General features: G+C 40.6%; 1 protein-coding gene across 13 annotated transcripts in view; it reads right to left on the bottom strand.

Moving 5' to 3' along the window:
* The window catches only part of gapvd1 (GTPase activating protein and VPS9 domains 1), a 114,907-nt gene that overhangs the window by 73,737 nt on the left and 16,317 nt on the right, over positions 1–24,853 (bottom strand). For all 13 annotated transcript variants that reach the window (XM_078426281.1, XM_078426279.1, XM_078426276.1 and 10 more), the window contains exons 2-4: positions 21,822–21,912; positions 7,945–8,156; positions 1,556–2,399 (exon numbers count right to left, since the gene is read on the bottom strand). In XM_078426281.1, the coding sequence (XP_078282407.1) occupies positions 1,556–2,399; positions 7,945–8,129 (1,029 nt within the window). In that variant the 5' untranslated portion in view covers positions 8,130–8,156; positions 21,822–21,912. The remainder of the gene's footprint in view (positions 1–1,555; positions 2,400–7,944; positions 8,157–21,821; positions 21,913–24,853) is intronic.

Raw genomic sequence — 24,853 nt, forward strand, 5'->3', positions numbered from 1 at the left:
AGGTAGATGCACAGAGTCTCTTGCCCAGAGTAGGTGAATCGAGGACCAGAGGACATAGGTTTAAGGTGAAAGAAAAGATTTAATAGGAATCTGAGGGGTAACCTTTTCATACAAAAGGTGGTGGGTGTATGGAACAAGCTGCCAGAGGAGGTAGTTGAGGCAGGGATTATCCCAACACTTAAGAAACAGTTAGACAGGTACATGGATCGGGCAGGTTTGGAGGGATGACCAAATGCAGGCAGGTGGGTCTCGTGTAGCTGTAACATGTTGGCCGGTGTGGGCAAGTTGGGCCGAAGGGCCTGTTTCACACCTTATCACTCTCTGACTCTAAAACAGTAGATGGTTTCTACCCAAAGAAAGAATGAAGAAAGCAAATGGGTGTTTTTTTTTCACATATTCTTACAACCTAGGAGGCCATTTGCACTGCTAAATCTATATCAACACCCAGTAATACCATGAATCAATCCTACAGCCCCACCCAATCTCACCACAACAGTGCTGACTAGTTTTCTGCCTTGCCCATCAATTCCAACCTAGTCGAGTGAGAAGTACGAGGAAGTGTCTTAAAGTAGATTTTTGACTTCTGAGATACCGATCTGTTTGCCAAACCACAACAGCACCACCCTTGTCAGATTTGGTAATGTTGTTTGTGCTGTTGAGCAGATGGAGGAGGAGTAATTATAAGGAGTATAGAAGACTGTGCACAGAAGATTCAAGACATGTCAAAAGCGGTGTGAAGGTTCAGAGAGATGAGCAAGGTGGAATACTGGTCAGGACTGTTCTGAGTGACTTTATATGTCTGATCCAATTTATTTTATGCTTCGTCACTATGTTGCGATGGTATATTCACATTCACTCATGAAAACAGCCAATAATAACTATTAAAAATATCCAACAGTAAATAAAGATTGACAAATATGGTTGCAAACTTAAATAGAACAAAGTCAAACTCTAACAAAAATGTGTGGCAGCACTGTGTGGCAGAGCTAGAATTGCTGCCTCACAGAGCTAGAGACCCGGGTTCAATCCTGTCTACTGGATGCTGTCTATATGGAGTTTGTACGTTACCCCTCAAAAAACTCCCTGGGTTTTTTTTCCGGGTGCTCCACTGACCTCCCACAGTCCAAAGACGGGCTGGTTTGTAGGTAAATTGTCTTCTGTAAAGTGCCCCTAGCATACAGGACATAAAACCAGTATACAGGTGGTATCAATGGTCGATGTGGACCTAGGGGTCTGAAGGTTCTGTTTCCACGTTGTATCTTTAATCTAAAAGAAAACCTGCACTAAACTAAATTAAGTGCTACTCCATTTATGGATTAATGACGTAATATAAAATCATATTTTAATCACACTGATGAGAACCTTACTGGCACATAAAACGGAGAGCCTTTTATTCAGGATTTCCGTCAATGAATGATCCAAAATATTGCTCCAATGTTGTTTTAAATAAATACATTGAGATTGAATTCCAGCTTCTTTACTGAGAATGTAAAAATATTGAAGAGCAAACAAATAAATCTTGACAATTTACTTAAAAAGTAAAAGGTAATCTTACCTGCATCAAATTAAATCTTGCCACTTCATTAATTGGAGCATCAGAAATTATCCCATACTGTTCTGGATTCACAATTGCAGGGCAAATGAAGTAGGCAAGCAATAGGTCAGTGCACATGGCCTTCACCTCCCCAATATCCAGCCCCTCCATGCAAGACAAGGTTTTGTACATTTGTGATACAATCCAGCGCAAGCTATGTGGAAAACAGTAAGTATTCTGTTTGAGATATCCAATAAATTTGTTCACCAGAGCAACTAGCTTTGCTTCATTGCTCTCTACCATCTCCTGTACCTTCCGCCTGAACTGCTCTGTTCCCTTTTCCCCAAAGAGTTTCTCCTGTTGCGCTGGAGTAAACCTTTCAATTAGCTTATTTGGATCGGTTTCCAAATTATCCTCATCTTCAACAAGGAGCAACATTATTGGTTCATGTAAAGTCGCTGTGAGGAAAAGCTTTGCAGAGTACAGCCCCTCCGAAAAAAGTTTGAATAGAATGCTGAAAGTACAGGCACCTTTTCGGAGCAACCGCCGAGGATTGTCACTTTCCTTCAGTTCAAACTCAATCAGGTAACGCAATACTTGCAGAAGGTAGCTCTCATCTTCTTGCATTATGCAGTTACCGTAAAGGGCAGTAAACACTGTAAGGATGACGCTGTGCGTGCTCTCATGATTAAGCTTCTCCCCAGCAATTAGACAAGAGGCGACAAGCCTTGGGTTCTCTCGAAGCCGACTTAAAAATTCACCGTACAGTGTCTCTTGGAATCCCAGCTGTTTGTAACCGTCCACGAACTGTGTATCCTCCAACATCTTGGCATGTTTGCAGCATTCTGCTGGTGATGCTTCAACACTGAAAAAAAAGTAAAAATCAATATTCTGAAAATAGGCAATATCAGTATAATTAAAATTATTTGAAGGTAGCCAACACATTACCAGCTTAAAAAAAACTAATATCAAAAGTTGAGTTCCCTTCCACCAGCAGCGTGATCACCCAACTTGAGCATTGTATTGCATTCAATGTGGGTCTGCTGCGATCAAAACAATAACAAGTCCTCAGGCTCAGGTTAAGTTCCAAATTTTATTCCCCAGCTCCTCTACAATCATTAGGTTGTACATAACAACTGGAACGCATTTTCATACAAAGTTCGAATTTATTGAGTTATAGCTCCAGTAGTATTCTCAAGTTATGCACTTTCAGGCATGAATATTCCTTTCTCTCATCACTGGTAACTGTAGTGTCTTGAGCTGACAAAGTGAACACCGTGCACCAAATACTAAATATTATGCGCAAAATCTGTCTAGCACACCTTCGTTCTCCACCAGTCACTAAAAATAATGCTCCGTATGTGTCATAATCATACAGCACGGAAAAAGAACATTTGGCCCAACGCATCCACATTGACCAAGAAGCCAATTTAAACACGTGAACCGCCTTCAACTCACTGCAAAGCCGCTAGCTATCCAACTAACCCCTGAATAGGAGTCAGCCATTTGGACCTTAAAACCTACCCCACCCTTCATTAAGATGAGGCTGAACTTTGATCTCAGCATCTTTCTCCAGCACAATCCCCAGATTCCTTAATTCCATTATTGTCCAGAAATTTATCCATCTGCTTTTGGATAAATACTGTGATGAGTCCTCGTAATCCTCCAGAGAAGAAAATTCCAAATATCTATTTGGAATATTCTGAGTGAAGACATTGCTCTTCATCTTATTCTACTACTAACTACCACGTCCACTCAGTCTCGCACTCACTCAAAAACTGGATAATCTCACATTTTCACCACCCTCTGTCCATATACTTTAAAGCCTCTTCACATCTTAGCTTCACCTAGCTTCGTAAGTTCAATCAGTCTGAAGAAGGGTCTCGACCCAAAACGTCACCTATTCCTTCTCTCCAGAGATGCTGCCTGTCCCGCTGAGTTTTGTATCTATCTTTCATAAGTTCAACCATCTCCTCAGCCAAATTGTCAGAGATTGCAGACCTAACACCAATCCGCATTGTACTTCACTCGTCACAGCCTCCCAACCCGAGAACATTAATCAGAACCCACTTTGATCTTCGTCTGATAAACAAATATCAATCCATGTTGGTGTATTGCACCCAATTCCATGTGCGTTAGTCTCATTCACCAATCTCCTGCAAGGAACCTTAACTAATACCTTCCATAAATAGCCAAATGTATACACGCACTGGTTCCCCTTCAACTACTCACATCTGCAAAATCTCACGCAGATTCGACAAACCCGAAATGCACGCTGGTTCAGCTGTTACTCTTTCAATAGACAATAGGTGCAGGAGTAGGCTTTTCGGGCCAGCACCACCATTCAATGTGATCATGGCTGATCATTCTCAATCAGTACCCCGTTCCTGCCTTCTCCCCATACCCCCTGACTCCGCTATCCTTAGGAGCTCTATCTAGCTCTCTCTTGAATGCATTCAGAGAACTGGCCTCCAATGCCTTCTGAGGCAGAGAATTCCTCAGATTGAGGCAGAGAATTCCACTTTCCTGCAGTTACATCTTTCATTATAAATTCCAGCATTTTCCCCAATGACGACATCAACTAAAAAAAGTGATTTTCTATACCTCTCTTATACAGTGGGGTGACATTTGCCACCCTCCAATCCAGAGAAACAATAAAACCTCTGTAGAGCTTTAGATGATAGCCAGAGCATCCTCCATCTCTAAAGCTACCTCTTCCATAATTCTGGGATACAAATGATATGATCCTTGGGATTTATCAGCTTTCACACTCACCAACATCTCCAGCACTAACCCTACTCTTTCTTTCTGATGTACCTATTAAAAAGGATTGCAAAACCTTGCATGTTTCTCACCAGATCTACTCTCATATTCTAACTTGCTTTTATCATTTCCTTGGTCATCCTTTGTTGGTTCTAAAATGCTCCCAATTTTCAGGCTTATTAATGACGAGATCAAATATAGCTGATAAAAGCCCACGGGCTGAATGATTCCACTTCAGTTTTGAAAGAGGTGGCCTTAGAAATGCTGGAGACATGGCTCATTCTCAAACTTCTGGACACAGCACTTCAGTCCAAGAATTTTTCTATGCACTGTATGGACCAAGCTGTGACGTAAGGAAAGGAGGTGGCGGTGGCATCTAATTCATGAGCAAGTGTGACGTGATGTACTTTGGGAGGTCGAATGCAAGGGGAAAGTATACAGTTAATGGCAAGATTCTTGGAGCAAAGGGATCTTGGGGAATGCATTCAAGAGAGCTAGATAGAGCTCTTAAGGATAGCGGAGTCAGGGGGTATGGGGAGTAGGCAGGAACGGGGTACTGATTGAGAATGATCAGCCATGATCACATTGAATGGCGTTGCTGGCTCAAAGGGCCGAATGGCCTCCTCCTGCACCTATTGTCTATTGTCTAAATCTATAGCTCCCTGAAAGTGGCAATTAAAATAGATAGAGTGATAAAGAAGGTGTACGGCACCCTCGTCTTCATCGAGACCTGTGTGTATAGAAAGTAGAGCAAGGGACTAGGCGCACAGCCTTAAAGCACGCCTGTGTTGATGGTCAGTGAGGAGGAAATGTATTTACAGACCCTCGATGATTGAGGTCTGCCGATGATGAAGTTAAGGATCCATTTGTAAAGATTTGTAGAATTTGTGTGATTTATGTTTAATTTGGTTTTGTGCATTGTTTTAGTCTATGTACCTGTGATGCTGTTGCAAGCAACATTTTAATTGTACCGATAAGCTCACTTGACTTGAACTCGAGGGTTGCTCTGTAACCAAAACAAACTGCCACGTCTGTCGTGACATCGTTTCTCTCTCCGCCCTCTTTAAATTGATTAGTAGGACTGGGTATTGGAGTGTTATTTGCAGTATCTCAGTTCAAAAGGCAGAACTACTAAAATAAGGGAACTTGGGAAAAATACAACATGCACGTGCAACCGCTGCAGCTGTTTATTTTAATATAACAACGCAAATAGAATGTAAATTAAACCAGAGGCCCCCGCTACGGAACATGAAAAATAACAGTTCCTCCTCCTAATGCCAACTTCGAACCACACAGGGACAGAATGCTTGTTTGCAAATCAAAGAAAGGATCAAACTTCGGCATGATGCCTTTATAACAAACTGGCCGCAACTACACACGAGATCAGTATCAATGTTGGTACCTTCAAACGAGCCAAATGTAAGGAAGAAATGGTATTAGCAAATAGCCAAAACACAAAAATCAAAAATCCATTCAATTGAACTAAGGATTGGGAAGAAAAAACTGATGGGAGTAGTTAACCATTTTTACATCAGAAAAACAAGTGGAATGCCTTTGGATTTAATTCCTCTTTAATAGTGTGCTGCCAGGTGTTTGCCATCAAACGCAAGTTAAAAATACTTGGACTTTGTTGTCACATTACGTCCTAGGTACAATGATTTCTTTTTGTATATAGTTCAGTAAAAAAAGCACAATCATGCTTCAGTATACCAAGTACATCATTTCATAATTAACTGCGATGTTAATGTTTACTTTTGTCATCTGGATGGTCCTTGTTTAAATTGCATTCTCCAGTTACCTATCTCAATACTCAGTCTGAAGAAGGGTCTCAACTCGAAACGCCACCCATCCCTTCTCTCCAGAGATGCTGCCTGTCCCGCTGAGTTACTCCAGCATTTTGTGCCTGGCTTCAATACTTTTATATATTGATTCAAGGAATCTAGGCAACATTGGCAGTGCCAGTACTTAGGTTTTTAGCTCCACAGTCTCGTGACTGCAGAATAATGAAGTCTTACTCAAGGGTTATGCAAGACTGAACTTTCCTACTAGTAATTCTGGTGTTGCATGAAAGGCAAACCTGCACGCTCTTTTCTAAACTGACTCGGGTAACTTTTCCCCAGATGCTGGTTATTGCCATCTACATATAAAACTTGATTTTAGAATTTTAATTCAGGACAACTGTATATGCTGGGAACTTCTTACATCAAAGGAGACTGTTACAATGTGTTCAAAAAAAAAATCAGGATCAAGAAATAAATGGACCACCAAACACAAATTCCAGAATTCTAAGTGAGAATCTATTTCACAACAATTCACTCCATTTTAGAGTGCCGTAGCTGGTAGAGCTACTGCCTCATAGCGCCAGAAACCTGGGTTGGATCCTGACCTCGGGTGCCGTCCTTGTGGTGTTTACACATTCTCACTATGACTGTGTGGGTTTCTCCCAGGGATTCTAAGTTAATCTGCCTCTGTAAATTGCCCCCGTGTGAAGGGAATGGATGGGAAAGTGGGATAACAGATCTAATGGGAACAGGTGAATGAAGAGCCTGCTTCCAATCAATGCAACAATTTCAACACTCGTTTAGTTATTTAACAAACAAAAAAAATCAATTTTTATCCTCAGTTCAACGGCAAAATTTACCAGGTAAAAACATGAATCGTTTATACATCATTGCTGCCACACCTTCAAGAACCCTGAACTACATGAAGTTGTGAAAGTGACTTCACTCCACAGGCTGGACGAGTTCAAAGCAGCAGCTCGTCACCACCCTACCTGATCAAAAATAAAAGCAATAAATCTTGGCCTCAGCAACAGCCACCAACTTCACAACTACAGAAGGTTGTAAAGTAAAAATTAATTCCAACTAATTTGAACGTAGAGGAACAAAAATTCAAGATTTGCATCAATTATTGGCACAATTACTGTCAACACATCAATTGATAATTTAATGCGTTTCAACCCTTGTGTTTCCGATGCACCCATTTTTTGGCAGACTAAACTCACTCGTCTCCAATCGGCTTGGCATTGGTTGTTTTAGTCAAAGGATGAGCAGCTGCCAAATAACCCAAATCCGAGCAGGACAGGCATTTAACAACACTGGAATTACCACATCAGAAAATGAACACAGCCCATCCAGTTTGATTCTACTACTATAGCAGGTATAATAACATGGTTGTTAACTACTCACAGAAATTATCAACAAGACCTCAAAAGATTCCTGGCAAGAATCCTGGTAGAGAAAGTTCTGAAAATCATACTCCAGATTTCTCTGACCCTCCTCCTACATTTATTTTTTATGCCTCACACTTTTGTGCTGCATTTTAAATGCCATTTCCTTCAATGTGTTGGATCAGCATTTGACCAAATTAAAGCTCACTGTAACTACGGTTTCCTTCAGCAGCAAGCTTTTTTTCTGGATGGGTAACATTTTTCTTCATTTCTTCGCTGGTGCACATTAAAGCACTTTACAATCCACTGTTTGCATTTAATTGTACAAATATACCAGTTAAAATGAACACATTGCTCACAACCCATGTAACCAATACAGAACAATCATTGAAGTATTTTGCTAAAATTACGTTCAGTCTTGTATTTTTTATTATGTCATCATGTATTTAAATATGCTCTAAATTCACACTGATCTCACCTTGTTAGTATTAGGCGGTCCAAGTTAATTCGCTGCTGTTTTGCAATCCATGCTGAACAGTACAGTTTTTCTGCAGTTTTGAGCACATCTGCATTTAGCCGCTGTAGCAATTGCTTTTCAGAGTTCACATAAAGACGCTCTTGCTTAAGGTGATGGGCCAGAGTGTGAAGATCAGGCTTCACCATCTTCAAACGGCACAACGAATATACCAACTGTAAAAGCAAATTAAAATGAAGACCTAGTTAGATGGGTTATAAGTTGCCACAATGTGGCACCAGACTTAACTCCACAATGTGCATCAAAATAATGAAACTGGTGACCTCAGTTTCATTTATCTCCCAAGAATCTTAACCTTTCAGGAATTTGGAATTGTCCTTCGAGCTTCCCAAGGCCAAAAGACTTGTCCATCTGCTTGTAACAATGTCATGCTTATACAAACTCAGATGCACAGGAACAATCCAGGCAGATTGTATTTATCTCTGTTAGTAAAGCATCCATGGCAACAAACCAAGTTATGGCAAGCTCCCACTTTTATGATTGTAAACCCACATTCTACAATGATGAAATAGAACTAGTTGCTGATTTTGGCAAGTAAAAAAAAACTTCCTTCTGAATTAATAAGCATGATGACAGGATAATGGCATTAAATTAATTCAATACAAAATATTGTCAGTCTAACTTATTCCAATTACCAAATATTTATCAGCTCAGGCTTCACTGACAGCCACACTTAAACAATTCTTGCCTGCTTATTAATAAAATTCAGTAAATCATAATGGAGAATTATAGCACTATGCTATTTTAAGTGTTTTCTTCCTACTTTCATTGTTGTAGACCACATGATTCAATACTTTATTTTCTGACAAAAAATTTGAAAGGTTATGTAGCTCGAAGCTCGAATAGTAGTTTATGCTTTCAGTTACCTTCTAGTAGTACAGAATTATTTGAAAGAACCGATTGCTCCTCATAGATGCTGATTTACCACTGCCTTACGACATATGGTAATGGTGAGCTGCATTTACCAAAAATAACAGCAATTATTTAATTGAAGTACCATGTCCTGTCCAATAATGAACAAGGAATTTCTGAAGCAAGTAAAGATGAAAATCAAAAGTCAAAATGAAATTTGCAGTATAGAAGTAAACTGTCCAGTCCCACGGTGCAGTAATTTGTAGTTTCAAGTGCAGTCACTGCTCCTTGCATTCATTTTACAGTCAAAAGCCAAATAAAACTTGATCAGATATAGCTACAATAGCATCACACATGCCTATCATTTTTTAACTATTCAAACAAAATGTTAACCAGCAAACATAAATCATCTTAGCTTTTCTAACTGAATCAAAGAAATTAAAATACCAGCTGCTTCAAAAGATTTTTTTTTAAATCAGCTGTAGCGCACAAAGATTGGAGAATGGTCGGCGTGGACTGGTAGGGCCGGACAGGCCTGTTTCCATGCTGTAGTTGTTATATGTTATATATATGTTAAATAATTCAGCAAGATGCATCAGCCAGGCAATCACCTACTGTTCTCTAGTTTGTTGTTTCTAAAAATAAAATTTGGTAATGTAATTTGATGTGCTATTAGAAAACACAGGAGGAGAGGCCGGGGCCAGCGGCGAGGAGAGGCCGGGGCCAGCGGCGAGGAGAGGCCGGGCCAGCGACGGGGCGGGGCGAGGGGAGCGGCGAGGCGAGGCGCTTTCCACCAAATTCGGAAGGGTTGGGAGGTCTGAATGGACCATTGAACTCCCTCAGAGAGATTTCTCCTACAATCATTGATATCAAATAGGAAAAGTAGAAACAAGGAACAGCAGATGCTGGTATGCAAAACATGACACAAAGTGCTGGAGTAACTCAGCAAGTGAGGCTGCATCGCTGGAGAACAAGGAGGAGCGATGTTTTGGTCAGGACCCTTCCTGAAGGATTCCAACCCAGAACGACACCTGTCCATGTTCTGCAGAGATGCTGCTTGACCCACTGAGTTACTCCTGCACTTTGTGCCCACAAATGTGAACTTCGTTTATTTGGACGCAGATGCAACTCGACATGCTATATTTTTTCATCAGTTTCATTAAAAAATGGCAACATTCAAACTGTCAATAACACCCAACTGGCTGACCAACTAAGGAAAGGAAATCTGTTGTTATTGCCTGGACTGGCCCGAATTAAATTCAAGATCCACAACAATATGACAGAGTAGGAGAAAAGACCAAAAGTTCAAAGATTTACTCTTGCTGAAATAATTTTTGGAGTACAATCACTGTATTTGGCCCATCAAGTCTTCTCCGCCATTCAATCATTGTTGATCTATCTTTCCCGCTCAGCCCCATTCTTCTGCCCCATAACCTCTGACACCCTTACTAATCAAGAATCTGTCAATCTCCACCTTAAAAATATCCATTGACTTGGCTTCCACAGCAGCCAGTGGCAATGAATTCCACAGGTTTACCACCGTCTGACTAAAGAAATTCCTTCTCATCTCCTTTCTAAAAGTACATTGTTTTATTCTGAGGCGATGGCCTCTGGTCCTAGACTCTCCCACCACTGGAAACATTCTCACCACATTCACTCTATCCTGGCTTTTCACTTTTCCGTAAGTTCCAATGAGGTCACTCATCCTTCTAAATCCCAGCGAGTACAGGCCTAGTGCCTTCAAAAGCTCATCATGTGTAACCCTCTCCAACACCAGCATACCCGTCCTCAGATATTGGGCCCAAAATTGATCACAATACTCCAAATGGCGTCTGACCAGTGCCTAATAAAGCCTCAGCACTACATCCCTGTTTTTGTATTTTAGTCTTCACAGCATAAATGCTGGCATTGCATTCGCCTTCCTTACCACCGATTCAACTTGCAAATGAACTTTTTGGGAATCCTGCACCAGCACTCCCAAGTTCCTTTGCACCTCCGATTTCTGAATTTTCTCCCCACTTAGAAAATATTTTGGATTCATATCCAGGTCCAGCTTTAAGACTCTCTCATGATAGAGGTGGTTCTAGTTATTTCCGTTCCTTTATTACACACTCTGCTTTATATGGTACTTCTTGAAATAAAATCCATTACAACAGCTGACTGAAGTCACCCAACTCAATTCCCCTATTTCCAGCTATGACATTTCACTGGGTTTCAGTATCAGTGTTTGCTCATCTGGGTGCCACCCAAGGATGGGTTACAAATGAGACTGGGCTGGGCACAGCACAACTTTCAACTCAACTACGTACTCTGGCTCAGATGGGTAGGGTGGAAGCAAAATCTTTGGGATTTCTATTTACTTCACGATGAAACTAGTGGAAGCCTTGGCAGAACAGAAAATAAATATTAGCTACCATGTTCTTCGGTATCAGAAAAATATCAGTGTTCAATCCCGAATTGACCTAAAAGATGATCTTTGAATGTAATCTTTTCTTACTTTTCTTCATCCGGTGCATAAATATTCATCCCACAAATAAAATATAGGCTTCACCAGACACTGTCATAATCTGCATGATTACCCTCGCATTGCCAGGAGAGTTAAAGGATCACTTGAATCTTCCTTTTGGCTTAAGTGAACTTTCTCAGATAAGTACTTATAATGATTTACCAGGACTACAAGGCACAGGGCAATTACTAACTAATTTAATTTGCTATTCTTTGCAAATTATCAACCCAAGGGATGATTCTCAATTCTTACTAACAGTGCCTCAACATGGATAGAACTTTCTTGCAGAATCCATATGAAAGAGAAAGCAAGCCCCAAAGTAGTCAGCAATTTAGTTTGCTGTGGGTGTTAATATGTTTAAAGACTACAAGCTTGAAAAGAAGCTATCCCTCAGCAAGTTAAACTGGAAAATCTTGTTAAAGCAATCGTGCATATAGTTATCCACTTAAAATGCCTACTCTTATTTATTTCAGGCCTCAATTATATATAGGTATTTATTCAAGTAAATTCCATTTTTTTAAAAACTTACTCACTTGAATTAAATTTATATTGGCTAATTTGTACTAAGGCTCAAAAATGTGAATAATAAATGTGAAGTAAATCAAGTATGAAAGAAAAGTATACCAGAGAGAGGGGGGGGGGGAGGGGATTGGATTCAAACTGCTATCTTCTATTGCCCACAATAGTGAATCAATTGTGACCAATATTAACCAATTTAAAATAATCAGTATAAAACCAACAGTAAAAAAATAAACCAACAACTCAAAGAGCCAAAGCACTGTGATATTCAACATCCAGAGGGCACAAATATCTTGAAAAAAATATTCAGGATATCGAATATCTCTTACAAACACAAAACAATTGTCTTTCTTCGCAGAATTTTTCTACTTGTAAATTACCATAAAAAAAGATGAAGGAATGAAATGACGTAATGTAGTAAATAACATGCAATCTATCTGGAGTTCACACCCAACAATAATTTAAGAGCACATGGATATGCAGGGAATGGAGGGATATGGATTATGTGCAAGCAGATGAGATTAGTTAGACTTGGCATCTTGTTCGGCACATGGTCATAAATAATAGGAGCAGAATTAGGCCATTCCGCCCATCACGTCTACTCCACCATTCAATCATGGCTGATCTGTCTCTCCCTCCTAACCCCATTCTCCTGCCTTCTCCCCATATCCCCTGACACCCGTATTAATCAAGAATCTATCTACCTCTGCCTTAAAAATATCCATTGACTTGGTTTCCACAGCCTTTTGTGGCAAAGAGTTCCACAGATTCACCACCTTCTGACTAAAGAAATTCCTGCTCATCTTCCTAAAGGAACGTCCTTTAATTCTGAGGAAATGACCACTAGTCTTAAACTCTCCCACTAGTGAAAACATCCTCTCCACATCCACTCTATCCAAGCCTTTCACTATTCCGGTCTGTTCCTGTGCAGTACGTTTCTATGATCTATGTTTACGAGTATGTCAACAACATTGTGTATACAGTATCTTGAATCCAAGCAAGTTTCAGAAATTTGAAGAAGGGTCTTGACCCAAAACATCATCTATTCCCTTTCTCCAGAGATGCTGCCTGACCCGTTGAGTTACTCCAGCTTTTTGTGTTTGTCTTCAAATTTCAGATGAGTATACTTGACACATCGTGAATGTTTCTACCTCCTCTAGGGCAGTGCTGTGCATGAGGATAGGGTTGCTGGTTTTGGAGTGGATCTTTGGAGTAGAAACATTCACATACCTAGGCAGTTTGTGGACAACACCGGAGGGGCAGATGCAGACATAAAAAACAGAATTAATAAGGCTCGGATGGTGCTTAACATGCTCAGGAAGATCTGGAGTTCAAAATACATCTCAATCAACACCAAAATACGCATCTTTAATTCAAATGTGAAGCAGGTAATGCTGTATGGATCAGAGACATGGAGAACAACAAAACACACAACAAATAGGCTGCAAACATTCATTAACGCCTGCCTCAGGAGAATACTAAACATCTGGAGGAGAGACAAAGTAAGCAAAGTGGACCTGTGGAAAACAAGCCAGGATCCCATTGACTTACAAATTCGAAAGAGAAAATGGAGTTGGATTGGACATACCCTCAAAAAACCTGCCACAAACATCACCCGGCAAGCCCTGAAATGGAACCCCCAAGGAAAAAGGAAAAGAGGTCGCCCGAGGAACAGCTGGAGAAGAGGTGTCCAGGAAGAAATGTCTGGGAGTGGGCTCAACTGGGGAGATCTTGAAAGAACCGCCAACAACCGAGTGAGGTGGAGGACATTTGTCAGTGGCCTATGTTCCCTAGAGGAGCCAAGGGCTTAAGAAGAAAGGAACTCGACACATCACTGAACAGAGGCACTACTTCTACACATTTCACCTCCAAGTTCTCAAAATAGACCTAGATTGATTTTAGAAAGTTTGGTTTCACTTGCTGATTTTAGGTGCTGCTTACAAAATTTAAATTTAGTCATACTGCATGTGAATCAGATTATGGCTATTACATTTATACTGATGAACAATTTCTATAATCCAGCTTATTAGCAGAAACAGTGCCAGACACTATGCTTTCCTTAGAATGAAATACGTTACCTAACCATTTACTAAAGTGCTCTTTTACTTTTTATTTTCAAATTTGAATAAAAAGGGAAAGGTGTGTCAACCTACAAATTTAACATATTAATCTAGGAATTCAGTTACAATTGCCACAGTATGTCATCTTTATAACAGCAGTATGACATTCTTTTAAATAATAGTGGGTGGGATGGTGGCACAGTGGTAGAGTTGCTGCCTTACAGCGACCCGGGTTCAATCTTGACCACAGGTGCGGTCTGTATGGAGTTTGTATGTTCTGCCCGTGACTGTGTAGGTTTTCCCGGGGTCTCCTCCTACACTCCAAAGACGTACAGGTTTGTCGGTTAATTGGCCTCAGTAAAAATTGCGAATTGTCCCTAGTGTGTAGGATAGTAGTGTACGGGATCGCTCTTGGCACACACTCGGCAGACCGAAGGGCCTGTTTCCACACAGTATCTCTAAACTAATCTAAACTAAATTTTAAATGAAAGATTATCAACCAAAATTCCATATTTTACTATTTCCAGTGTTGCTCATGGTGAGGATTTTCAGTGTTTTTTCATCAGTAACTGGCCATTTAATGTTAGCAATGAAGACACTCACTTTACCCTTTTATTCCAATTCAGGCTTCAAAGCCATGAGGAGACATAATCTTGAGTGAATACCTGCTTGTATGAGAGTTAGCAAGATGGAGCACGTGGAAGCACAAAATGTCTGATTTCATGTTGATGCATTTTCTCACAGAATTATGTCCCAAATAATCAAGAACAGATTTTGAAGTAATTATAGAGCCAGTGCTTTGCAGTTCAGCTGCTATTTTACTTCATGTCCTAATAATCAGGGTGATGTTTCCTTTAATGCCCAAGATACTCAATCCATCACAACATTAGTATTATTTGTCCAAACGGTGGAAAAGTCAAGGAAGTGCGATGCATTTTAAGTTATTTGCACTTAACTCACCAGCTGTACAAGGGATTTATTTTCCCACACCAGACCCAAATTAACAGATGCACAGCGCAGAAGATCATTGACAGTTTATAGGAAGCAAGGACTTGCTTTTGACAGCAGCGTTTTTGATTGTGCACAGAAGCAATGTGAACAGAGGATGAAAAAAAACCAATTTGATCCACTATCCAGACATGCACAGAAGGCGACACAAGGTGGAACAATGTTTAAATTAGTTCTTGTCAGCAGAATGGTATCAGCAATGATGTGACGTAGTACGATTGTTTTGGATATTTTTTGTACGTATTTGTACATATTTTTGTACATATTCTTAAACAAAACAGATTGTTACTGCATTGCAGTTATAAATAAGTAATCTTACCTAAAATTAGATGCAGAATTATCATTCTATAATGAACTGTGGATCCGATAAATGCAAAGTGAAATCATCTTCAAAAATCCCCACCCCAAGTGCATTTGTAAAATAATTTATAAAATAAAACCACTCCTGGAAAAATAACCAGCAAATACAAAAACATAGGTAGACACCCAATGCTGGAGTAATTCAGCGGGTCATGCAGCATCTCGGGAGAGAAGGAATGGCTGACATTTTGAGTCGAGGCCCTTCTTCAGACTGATTGATGACTTCTTCATGATTGATCAGTCTGAAGAAGGGTCTCGACCCAAAACGTCACCCATTCCTTCTCTCCTGAGATGCTGCCTGTCCCGCTGAGTTACTCCAGCATTGTGTGTCTACCTTCAATTTTAACCAGCATCTGTAGTTTTTTTCCTACAAATACAAAATCAACTTCATCATGCCTATAACAAATTAGCAGGAAGAAACTGTTGCACAGCTGTGTACAATGAGCTCTCACCTGTATTTAAATAGGGTCTAGAAGGTTAAAAGGGGAAGTCAGTTCGCAAGGTTTAGTTAAAATAGTTTGGTTTTGAGTTACTGCAACATTTTAGACATTAACAGGAAATGTAGTTCCCTTTACCTATCTTCAACAGAAAAAAGGAACTTTAAGCTCTCACTTTCGGAGGTTATTTCAACTTAGATAAACCAGAGGAAAGCATGGAAGTCATTATTGTCCCAAAAACAAGATAGTAAATATTAAAAGAGAACTGAATGGTGCTCAATTTGAAGTCTTGCCATTTTAAGTATCCATCCAAATCTAATCCAAAACTGAAACAAACATTCTTCAGTTCTCTCTCTACTTCAGATACTTCGTCTACATAGATTCTTAAGACTCCCGGCCTGAGCTTTTCACAGCTAGGGTAAAGCATTTCACAGCTAGAAACAGTAAACATTGTATTTACAAATCTCTCAGTAGTAAATGTTACCGAGAAGGGGTGATTTTCCAAGGCAGAAGTTTCTCCTTGGGTTGGATTATGCTCCTTGACCGCTGGCTGTTAACAAGGGAACCATCAGATAGCAGCTACTTGTACCTCAGGAAGTCTCAGGCTCCCAATGCATGTGTGATCAATTGCGTAAGTCTAAGACAGAATTAAGGTTAGATGCTGATTCATCTGTCTGCTCTATCACAGGATGCATAATTGAGTTTAAAAGGAAGAGAAACTTCCTGGGAAGAAAGTCCAGATGCACTCCATACCTAAGACTCAGTTTATTTTTAGGGAGCATTTCTGTTCATAGGGCCTCATGGAATTAACTGGTTTAATTAATTTTACTTGTCTTTGAAGATTTGCTGGCCTTTTAACAAGTTTTTGTTTATTATGCATTAGAAACATTTAAAAAGATTATTAGTGAATTTCAAAGACACATCTTATTCAGAGAACAAAGCCTGATGCTCCTCACCAGACAACCACTGGAGGTCAGGGATCAGCTCACTTTGCTTCTAAAACATACACATACGTGGGAAACACAAGTATCAGGTAAGGTCCAGGACCAGGACAATCCAGACCTCTATAATTGAAGAGCAGCTGATACATCTCTCTGCAATAAGCCACATTATTTCTCAGGAGCCGTGGCCCAAAAGCTACAGATCAATAACTCTAAGGCAGGTTTTGGCTGATGAGTTGTTAAAACCAGCATGGACACATGGGCCAAAAGGTCTCTTCCTGTGTCATAAATTTGCTGTGATTTGCAAATATTTGATGTAAACACTGGAAACCCGACACCGTGGTTTAATTTATTCCTAGCACAGGCATTTCTCAGCTTGGTAGCCGAGAAAAAAACAAAACAAATATGGACGTGTCCAAAGAGTTCTGATTGGCAGGCTTTGCAATTGGATTATGCCTTCTTGCAGGCTCAGAATTACTGAGGCTAATTAGCTTCCACATTAGTTCTCACACAATGCTCTACAGTAAGTAATTCCACGCCTTCTTTCACCACCAATAAGCTTTCGGGGTGATATGAAACTCATAAACAGAACAGAATGCTGACAATTTCCTCGCTTTATTGTGACAGTACAGAACATGTTCTGCTTGCAAGCATAACTGGGTACCACTATGATAAAAAGGGAAGTGCATTCGTCATTATGGGAAAAACCTCAATTTGTTAGTCACGAGAGAACAAATATCCAGTTCCAATTGTACAACTACGCACAAGCAGTTCTCAAGCAAACCGATTTAAATTTCACGTCGTCCATGTGCATTGAAAATGAAATCTGGCAATGGAAAAAAGCTTATTTACATTTAATCTGTCAGCCTGTGCAAAATGATAAAAAGGTCACTAAGAGACTAATATCTGAAACACAAGAATAAAAGTCACTAAACGTTCATTTAGTGAGAAAGCCAGAGTATATTTGAAACTAGATTCCTCCTTCAGTTTTCAATTTCTTTCCCAAATTTTTTTTTTAAATGGTTTAGAATCTTACTACCTTTCCTTCTGCCCAAACATGGTCTGAAGAAGGGTCCTGACCCGAAGTGTCACCTATCCCTGCTTTCCATCAATCTGCCTGGCCCGTTGAGTTGCTCCAGCATTGTGTGTCCTTCCTTGGAGTTCCTTGTTTCTACTCTCAGGCCCTCACTGGATTCGACCAAGAACATGAAAGGCAGCTCATGAACCCTGCTTTCATTGGGTAACATTATCTGCTCAGCTGTCAACCAGTTAAGCAAAGCACAAATACACCTTGTGACGCAAATTCCTTTGCTTAGAGGTCTGATGGCATAGAACGGATAAGTACAACGTTGTCTTCTATCATTGACAATAGGTGCAGGAGTAGGCCATTCGGCCCTTCGAGCCAGCACCACCATTCAATGTCATCATGGCTGATCATTCACAATCAGTACCCCGTTCCTGCCTTCTCCCCATACCCCCTGACTCCGCTATCTTTAAGAGCTCTATCTAGCTCTCTCTTGAAAGCATCCAGAGAATTGGCCTCCACTGCCTTCTGAGGCAGAGAATTGCACAGATTTACAACTCTCTGGCTGAAAAAGCTTTTCCTCATCTCCGTTCTAAATGGCCTACCCATTATTCTTAAACTATGGCCCCTGGTTCTGGACACCCCCAACATTGGGAACATGCTTCCTGCCTCTAACGTGTCCAATCCCTTAATAATCTCATATGTTTCAATAAGATCCCCTCTCATCCTTCTAAATTCCAGTGTATACAAGCCTAATCGCTCCAATCTTTCAACATACGACAATCCCGCCATTCCGGGAATTAACCTAGTGAAGCTACGTTGCACGCCCTCAATAGCAAGATTATCCTTCCATTGAATTTTCTTTCAAACAATGCACATTAAGTCTATTACTGCTGGTCAAAAAAAGGTTCAATTTCCCTGTAAGCAAAATATAATCTCTGAAATTGGTTATATCCAAGTACAGAAACTACTGGAAGTAATGCAGAGATTGGAATTCACGTTAAAGAAAGCGAGACATAAGAAGTAAATGAGCTTGAGGCTCAGTTAGAGATTGGTAGGTATGACATTGTGGGGATTACAGAGACATGGCTGCAGGAGGATCGGGACTGGGAACTGAATATTCAGGGTTATACGTCCTAGAGAAAGGACAGGCAGGTGGGCAGAGGAGGTGGAGTAGCTCTGTTGATGAGGGATAAAATTCAGTCCCTTGCGAGGGCTGACATTGGGACTGACGATGTAGAGTCGCTGTGAAGGTAAGAAGACACTAATGGGGGTTATCTACAGGCCCCCAAAAAGTAGCCTGGATATATGGTGTAAATTGCAGCAGGAGTTAAAATCGGCATGTAACAAAGGTAATGCCACTGTGGTTGTGGGAGATTTCTAAATGCAGGTAGACTAGGAAAATTAGGTTGGTTCTGGACCCCAAGAAAGGGAGTTTGTAGAGTGCCTCCGAGATGGATTCTTCGAGCAGCTTGTACTGGAGCCTACCAAAGAGAAGGCAATTCTGGATTTAGTGTTGTCCAATGAACCAGATTTGAGGGAACTCAAGGTAAAGGAACCGCTAGGAGGTAGTGACCATATTAGGATTAGTTTTAATCTGCAATTTGAGTGGGAGAAGGTTAAATCAGAAGTGTCAGTGTTGCAGTTGAATAAAGGGGACTATGAGGGCATGAGAGAGGAGCTGGCCAAGGTCGACTGGAAAAGGATCCTAGCAGAAATGACAGTGGAACAGCAATGGCAGGAATTTCTGGGCATAATCCAGAAGATGCAAGATCATTTCATTTCAAAGAGGAAGAAAGATTCTAAGGTGAGCAAGAGACAATCGTGGCTAACAAGGGAAGTTAGGGATGGAATAAAACTAAAGGAAAAGATGTATAACATAGCAAAGAGTAGCGGGAAGCCAGAGGATTGGGAAACTTTTAAAGGACAATAGAAGGTAACAAAAAGGGCAATACTGGGTGAAAAGATAGGGTAAGCTAGCCATGAATATATAGTAAAAGCTTCTTTAGGTACATTAAGAGATAAAGATTAGTAAAGACAAATGTGGATCCCTTGAAGGCAGAAACAGGTGAAATTATAATGTGTAACAAGGAAATGGCAGAAGAGTTGAACAGGCACTTTGGTTCTGTCTTCACTAAGGAAGACACAAACAATCTCCCAGATGTACTAGAGGACAGAGATCAAGGGAGACAAAGGAACTGAAAGAAATTTGCATTAGGCGAGACATAGTATTGGGTACACTGATGGGACTGAAGGCTGATAAATCTCCAGGGCCAGATGGTCTGCATCCCAGGGTACTCGGGGTGCTCTAGAAATAGTGGACGCATTGGTGATCATTTTCCAATGTTCTATGGATTCGAGATCAGTTCCTGTGGATTGGAGGGTAGCTAATGTTATCCCACCTTTCAAGAAAGGAGCGAGAGAGAAAAGGGGGAATTACAGACCAGTTAGCCTGACATCGGTGGTGGGGAAGATGCTGGAGTCAATTATTAAAGAGGTAATAACTGCGCATTTGGATAGCAGTAAAAGGATTGGTCGAAGTCAGCATGGATTTATTAAGGGGGAATCCTTCTTGATTAATCTTCTGGAATTTTTTGAGGATGTAACAAGTAAAATGGATGAGGGAGCCAGTGGATGTAGTGTATCTGGACCTTCAGAAAGCCTTTGATAAGGTCCCACACAGGAGATTGGTGGGCAAAATTGGAGCACGGTATTGGTGGTAGGGTATTGACATGGATAGAGAATTGGTTGGCAGACAGGAAGCAAAGAGTAGGAATAAACGGGTCTTTTTCAGAATGGCACGCAGTGGCGAGTGGAGTGCTGCAAGACAGTGCTGGGGCCGCAACTATTTACAATATATATTAATGATTTGGATGATGGAATTGGAAGTAATACTAGCAAGCTTGCCGATGACACAAAGCTGGGTGGCAGTGAGAACTGCAAAGAGGATGTTAGGAGGTTGCAGGGTGACTTGGACAGGTTGAGTGAGTGAGCAGATGCATGGCAGATGAAGTATAATGTAGATAAATGTGAGTTTATCCACTTTGGCGGCAAAAACAAGGAGGCAGATTATTATCTCAATGGTGTCAGATTAGCTAAAGGGGAAGTGCAACGAGACCTGGGTGTATTTGTACACCAGTCACTGAAAATAAGCGTGCAGGTACAGCAGGCAGTGAAGAAAGCTAATGGCATGTTGGTCTTCATAATGAGTGAATTTCAGTATAGGAGTAAAGAGGTCCTACTGCAGTTGTATAGGACCCTGGTGAGACCACATCTGGAATATTGTGTGCAGTTTTGGTCTCCTAATTCGAGGAAGGACGTCCTTGCTATTGAGGCAGTGCGGCGTAGGCTCACAAGGTTAATCCCCGGGATGGTGGAACTGTCATATGAGGAAAGATTGGAAAGACTGGGCTTGTATTCACTGGAGTTTAGAAGGATGAGAGGGGATCTTATAGAGACATATAAAATTATAAAAGGACTGGACAAGCTAGATGCAGGAAAAATGTTCCCAATGTTGGGGGAGTCCAGAACCAGGGGCCACAGTCCAAGAATAAAGGGGAGGCCATTTAAAACTGAGGTGAGAAGAAACTTTTTCACCCAGAGAGTTGCGAATTTGTGGAATTATCTGCCACAGAAGGCAGTGGAGGCCAATTCACTGGATGAATTTAAAAGAGAGTTAGATAGAGCTCGAGGGGCCAGTGGAATCAAGGGATATGGGGAGAAGGTAGGCACAGGTTACTGATTGTGGATGATCAGCCATGATCACAATGAATGGCGGTGCTGGCTCAAAGGGCCAAATGGCCTCCTCCTGCACCTATTTTCTATGTTTCTATAAAATTCATTTTAAAACACCTCCGCCTATTCATAGTAGGAGGCATTTAATTCTGGGAGAAGCATCACAACTGAATAGCAACAAAAACTTGTACATTAAGGATAAAACCCAGTTGCAAAGTCCCCATTGATCAAATAACCACCTAAGCTCACACTTAAACATTATTGCATGTCATTCCTTCCACTTGCATCCCAAGGCATAAAATGGTTCTTTCAAGTTAGGAACTTAAATAGGTTTAGTGTTTTTAAATTTGTCCCCAAGATGTTGAAAAGCATACTTACTTATTAGCAACCTTTAGCAGCTGGCCACATGCAGAGCTTTACAGCAAGCAATTGGACCAAACGTTCAATATTTTGATCTTGGCAATGTGATCTGAAATGAAATGAAAAACAGTAAATGATTGAGAGCAAAGTCAGTTGCTCTCTTCCAAAGAGGAAGTTGCACTGAACAACTAATGAACAGCCACAAAAAAGTAACATATGACTAATTTAAAAATAGAAACAGCAATTAAAAGTGTAAACAAATATGACAACATAATTAATACTGAACAATTAACTAGTTCTACAAAAGCTTCCAAATGAATATTTATATCAGACTAATCATAGATACAAGTTCTTTAATTTGATTCGAGCCATTTCCTATTTCACTTAACCCATTATTCATTCCCCAAATGGTTGGAACAGAACATCACGTTCCTGTTCTCTGCTCTGTATATTCAGACAGGGTTTTATAACCTCAATGTACATATGTTAAACATTTGCTCATAGGAGCCAGACTATTGTTATAGCTTCACATCTAACTGAAGATAGACACAAAATGCTGGAGTAACTCAGCATGTGGGACAGGCAGCATCTCTGGAGAGAAGGAATGGGTGACGTATCGTGTCGAGACCCTCTCAACCTGAAACGTCAACCATACCTTCTCTCCAGAGATGCTGCCTGTCCCACTGAGCTGAGTAACTCCGCTGAGTTACTCCAGCGTTTTGTGTCTATCAACGATTTAAACCAGAATCTGTAGTTCCTTCCTACACACTTCACATGTAACGGTTGTTCGATTACCCTATTATGTCCACAATCTCAAAGCATAATCTATTGATCAGCCACCAGAGCATTTATTATCTTTTATAAGGGAGTTACCTAATTCAAACATACAATAAAACAGATTCAACTTCCACATATCAAGCAACTGATTTCTCCCAAATGCCCCATGAATTTAGGCTTTTCAGTTATTAATAATTTGTTAAAAGCAAATCTTCTATCAACAGCTTTCAACTAAAGCTGACATCAATGACATAGCGAGTTTATAACGTGCAAAGCTCAGTTTTTATTCAAATTGATATTAATCTCTGCAAAAGCTAAAAGGATCCTGTGAAACTCATGCTATATTCTTGTAAAACAAGTACACGACACAAAATATGTTTATCCATCTTGGGTGTATTTTGCAAGCGTGAAAGTAACTGAAATATATTATTGATACAGCAATAATCAAACACAGATTTGGTTACTTTTGTATCAACATGTTGCACTGGCCCGCTTTTGCCTGCAGCTTCTAAGAAATTTGAAGGACGTGCCAAAGATCTCACTGATTATAAGATGCCATGAACTATTAAAAACTATGACACCAACAACCCAAATAAACAACACTGCTAGTTAACCTAAAAGTATTAACTACTTCAATTAACATGCACATCTTCATGCCACCTATACAGTGCATCACCTATGAGGACGAAGGATCTCATAGGTGATGCACTATGGAGACAGAGAAACTGAAAGAAAATTGCATTAGACGAGAAATAGTATTGGGTACACTGATGGGACTGATAAATCCCCAGGGCCTGATGGTCTGCATCCCAAGGTACTCAATGACGTGGCTCTAGAAATCGTGGACGCATTGGTGATCATTTTCCAATGTTCAATAGATTCAGGGTCAGTTCCTGTGGATTGGAGGGTAGCTAATGTTATCCCACTTTTCAAGAAAGGAGCAAGAGAGAGAAAACAGGGAATTATATACCAGTTAGCCTGACATCAGTGGTGGGGAAGATGCTGGAGTCAATTATTAAAGAGGTAATAACAGCGCATTTGGATAGCAGTAAAAGGATTGGTCCAAGTCAGCATGTATTTATTAAGAGGAAATCCTGCTTGACTAATCTTCTGCAATTTTTTGAGGATGTGACAAGTAAAATGAATGAAGGAGAACCAGTGGATGTAGTGTATCTAGACTTTCAGAAAGCCTTTGATAAGGTCCCACAGGGAGGTTGATGAGCAAAATTTGAGCACATGGTATTTGGGGTAGAGTATACACATGGATAGAGAATTGGTTGGCAAACAGGAAGCAAAGAGTAGGAATAAACGGGTCCTTTTCAGAATGGCAGGCAGTGGAGAGTGGAGTGCCGCAAGGCTCGATGCTGGGGCCGCAATTATTTACAATATATATTAATGATTTGCATGATGTAAATAGAAGTAACACTAGCATGTTTTCAGATGACACAAAGTTGGGTGGCAGTGTGAACTGCAAAGAGGATGTTAGGAGGTTGCAGCGTGACTTGGACAGGTTGAGTGAGTGGGCAGATGCATAGCAGATGCAGTGTAATGTAGATAAATGTGAGGTTATCCACTTTGGCGGCAAAAACAAAGAGGCAGATGATTATCTCAATGGTGTCCGATTAGCTAAAGGGGAAGTGCAACGAGACCTTGGTGTCCTTGTACACCAGTCACTGAAAGTAAGCGTACAGTTGGCAGTGAAGAAAGCTAATGGCATGTTGGCCTTCATAACGAGAGGATTTGAGTATAGGAGTAAAGAGGTTCTTCTGCAGTTGTATAGGAGCCTGGTGAGACCACATCTGGAGTATTGTGTGCAGTTTTGGTCTCCTAATTTAAGGAAGGATGTCCTTGCTGTTGAGGCAGTGCAGCGTAGGTTACGAGATTAATCCCTGGGATGGAGGGACTGTCATATGAGACCCCTGACCCGCTGTTACTCCAGCATTTTGTGTCTACATTTGTCATATTAGGAAAGATTGGAAAGACTGGGCTTGTATTCACTGGAGTTTAGAAGGATGAGAGGGGATCTTATAGAGACGTATAAAATTATAAAAGGACTGGACAAACTAGTGGCAGGAAAAATGTTCCCAATGTTGGGGGAGCCCAGAACCAGGGGCCACAGTCCAAGAATAAAGGGAAGGCCATTTAAAACTGAGGTGAGAAAAAACTTTTTCACCCAGAGAGTTGTGAATTTGTGGAATTCTCTGCCACAGAAGGCAGTGGAGGCCAATTCACTGGATGCATTTAAAAGAGAGTTAGATAGTGCTCCAGGGGCT

This window comes from Rhinoraja longicauda, chromosome 31 (assembly GCF_053455715.1).
Source record: "Rhinoraja longicauda isolate Sanriku21f chromosome 31, sRhiLon1.1, whole genome shotgun sequence".
NCBI classification, from domain to species: domain Eukaryota; kingdom Metazoa; phylum Chordata; class Chondrichthyes; order Rajiformes; family Arhynchobatidae; genus Rhinoraja; species Rhinoraja longicauda.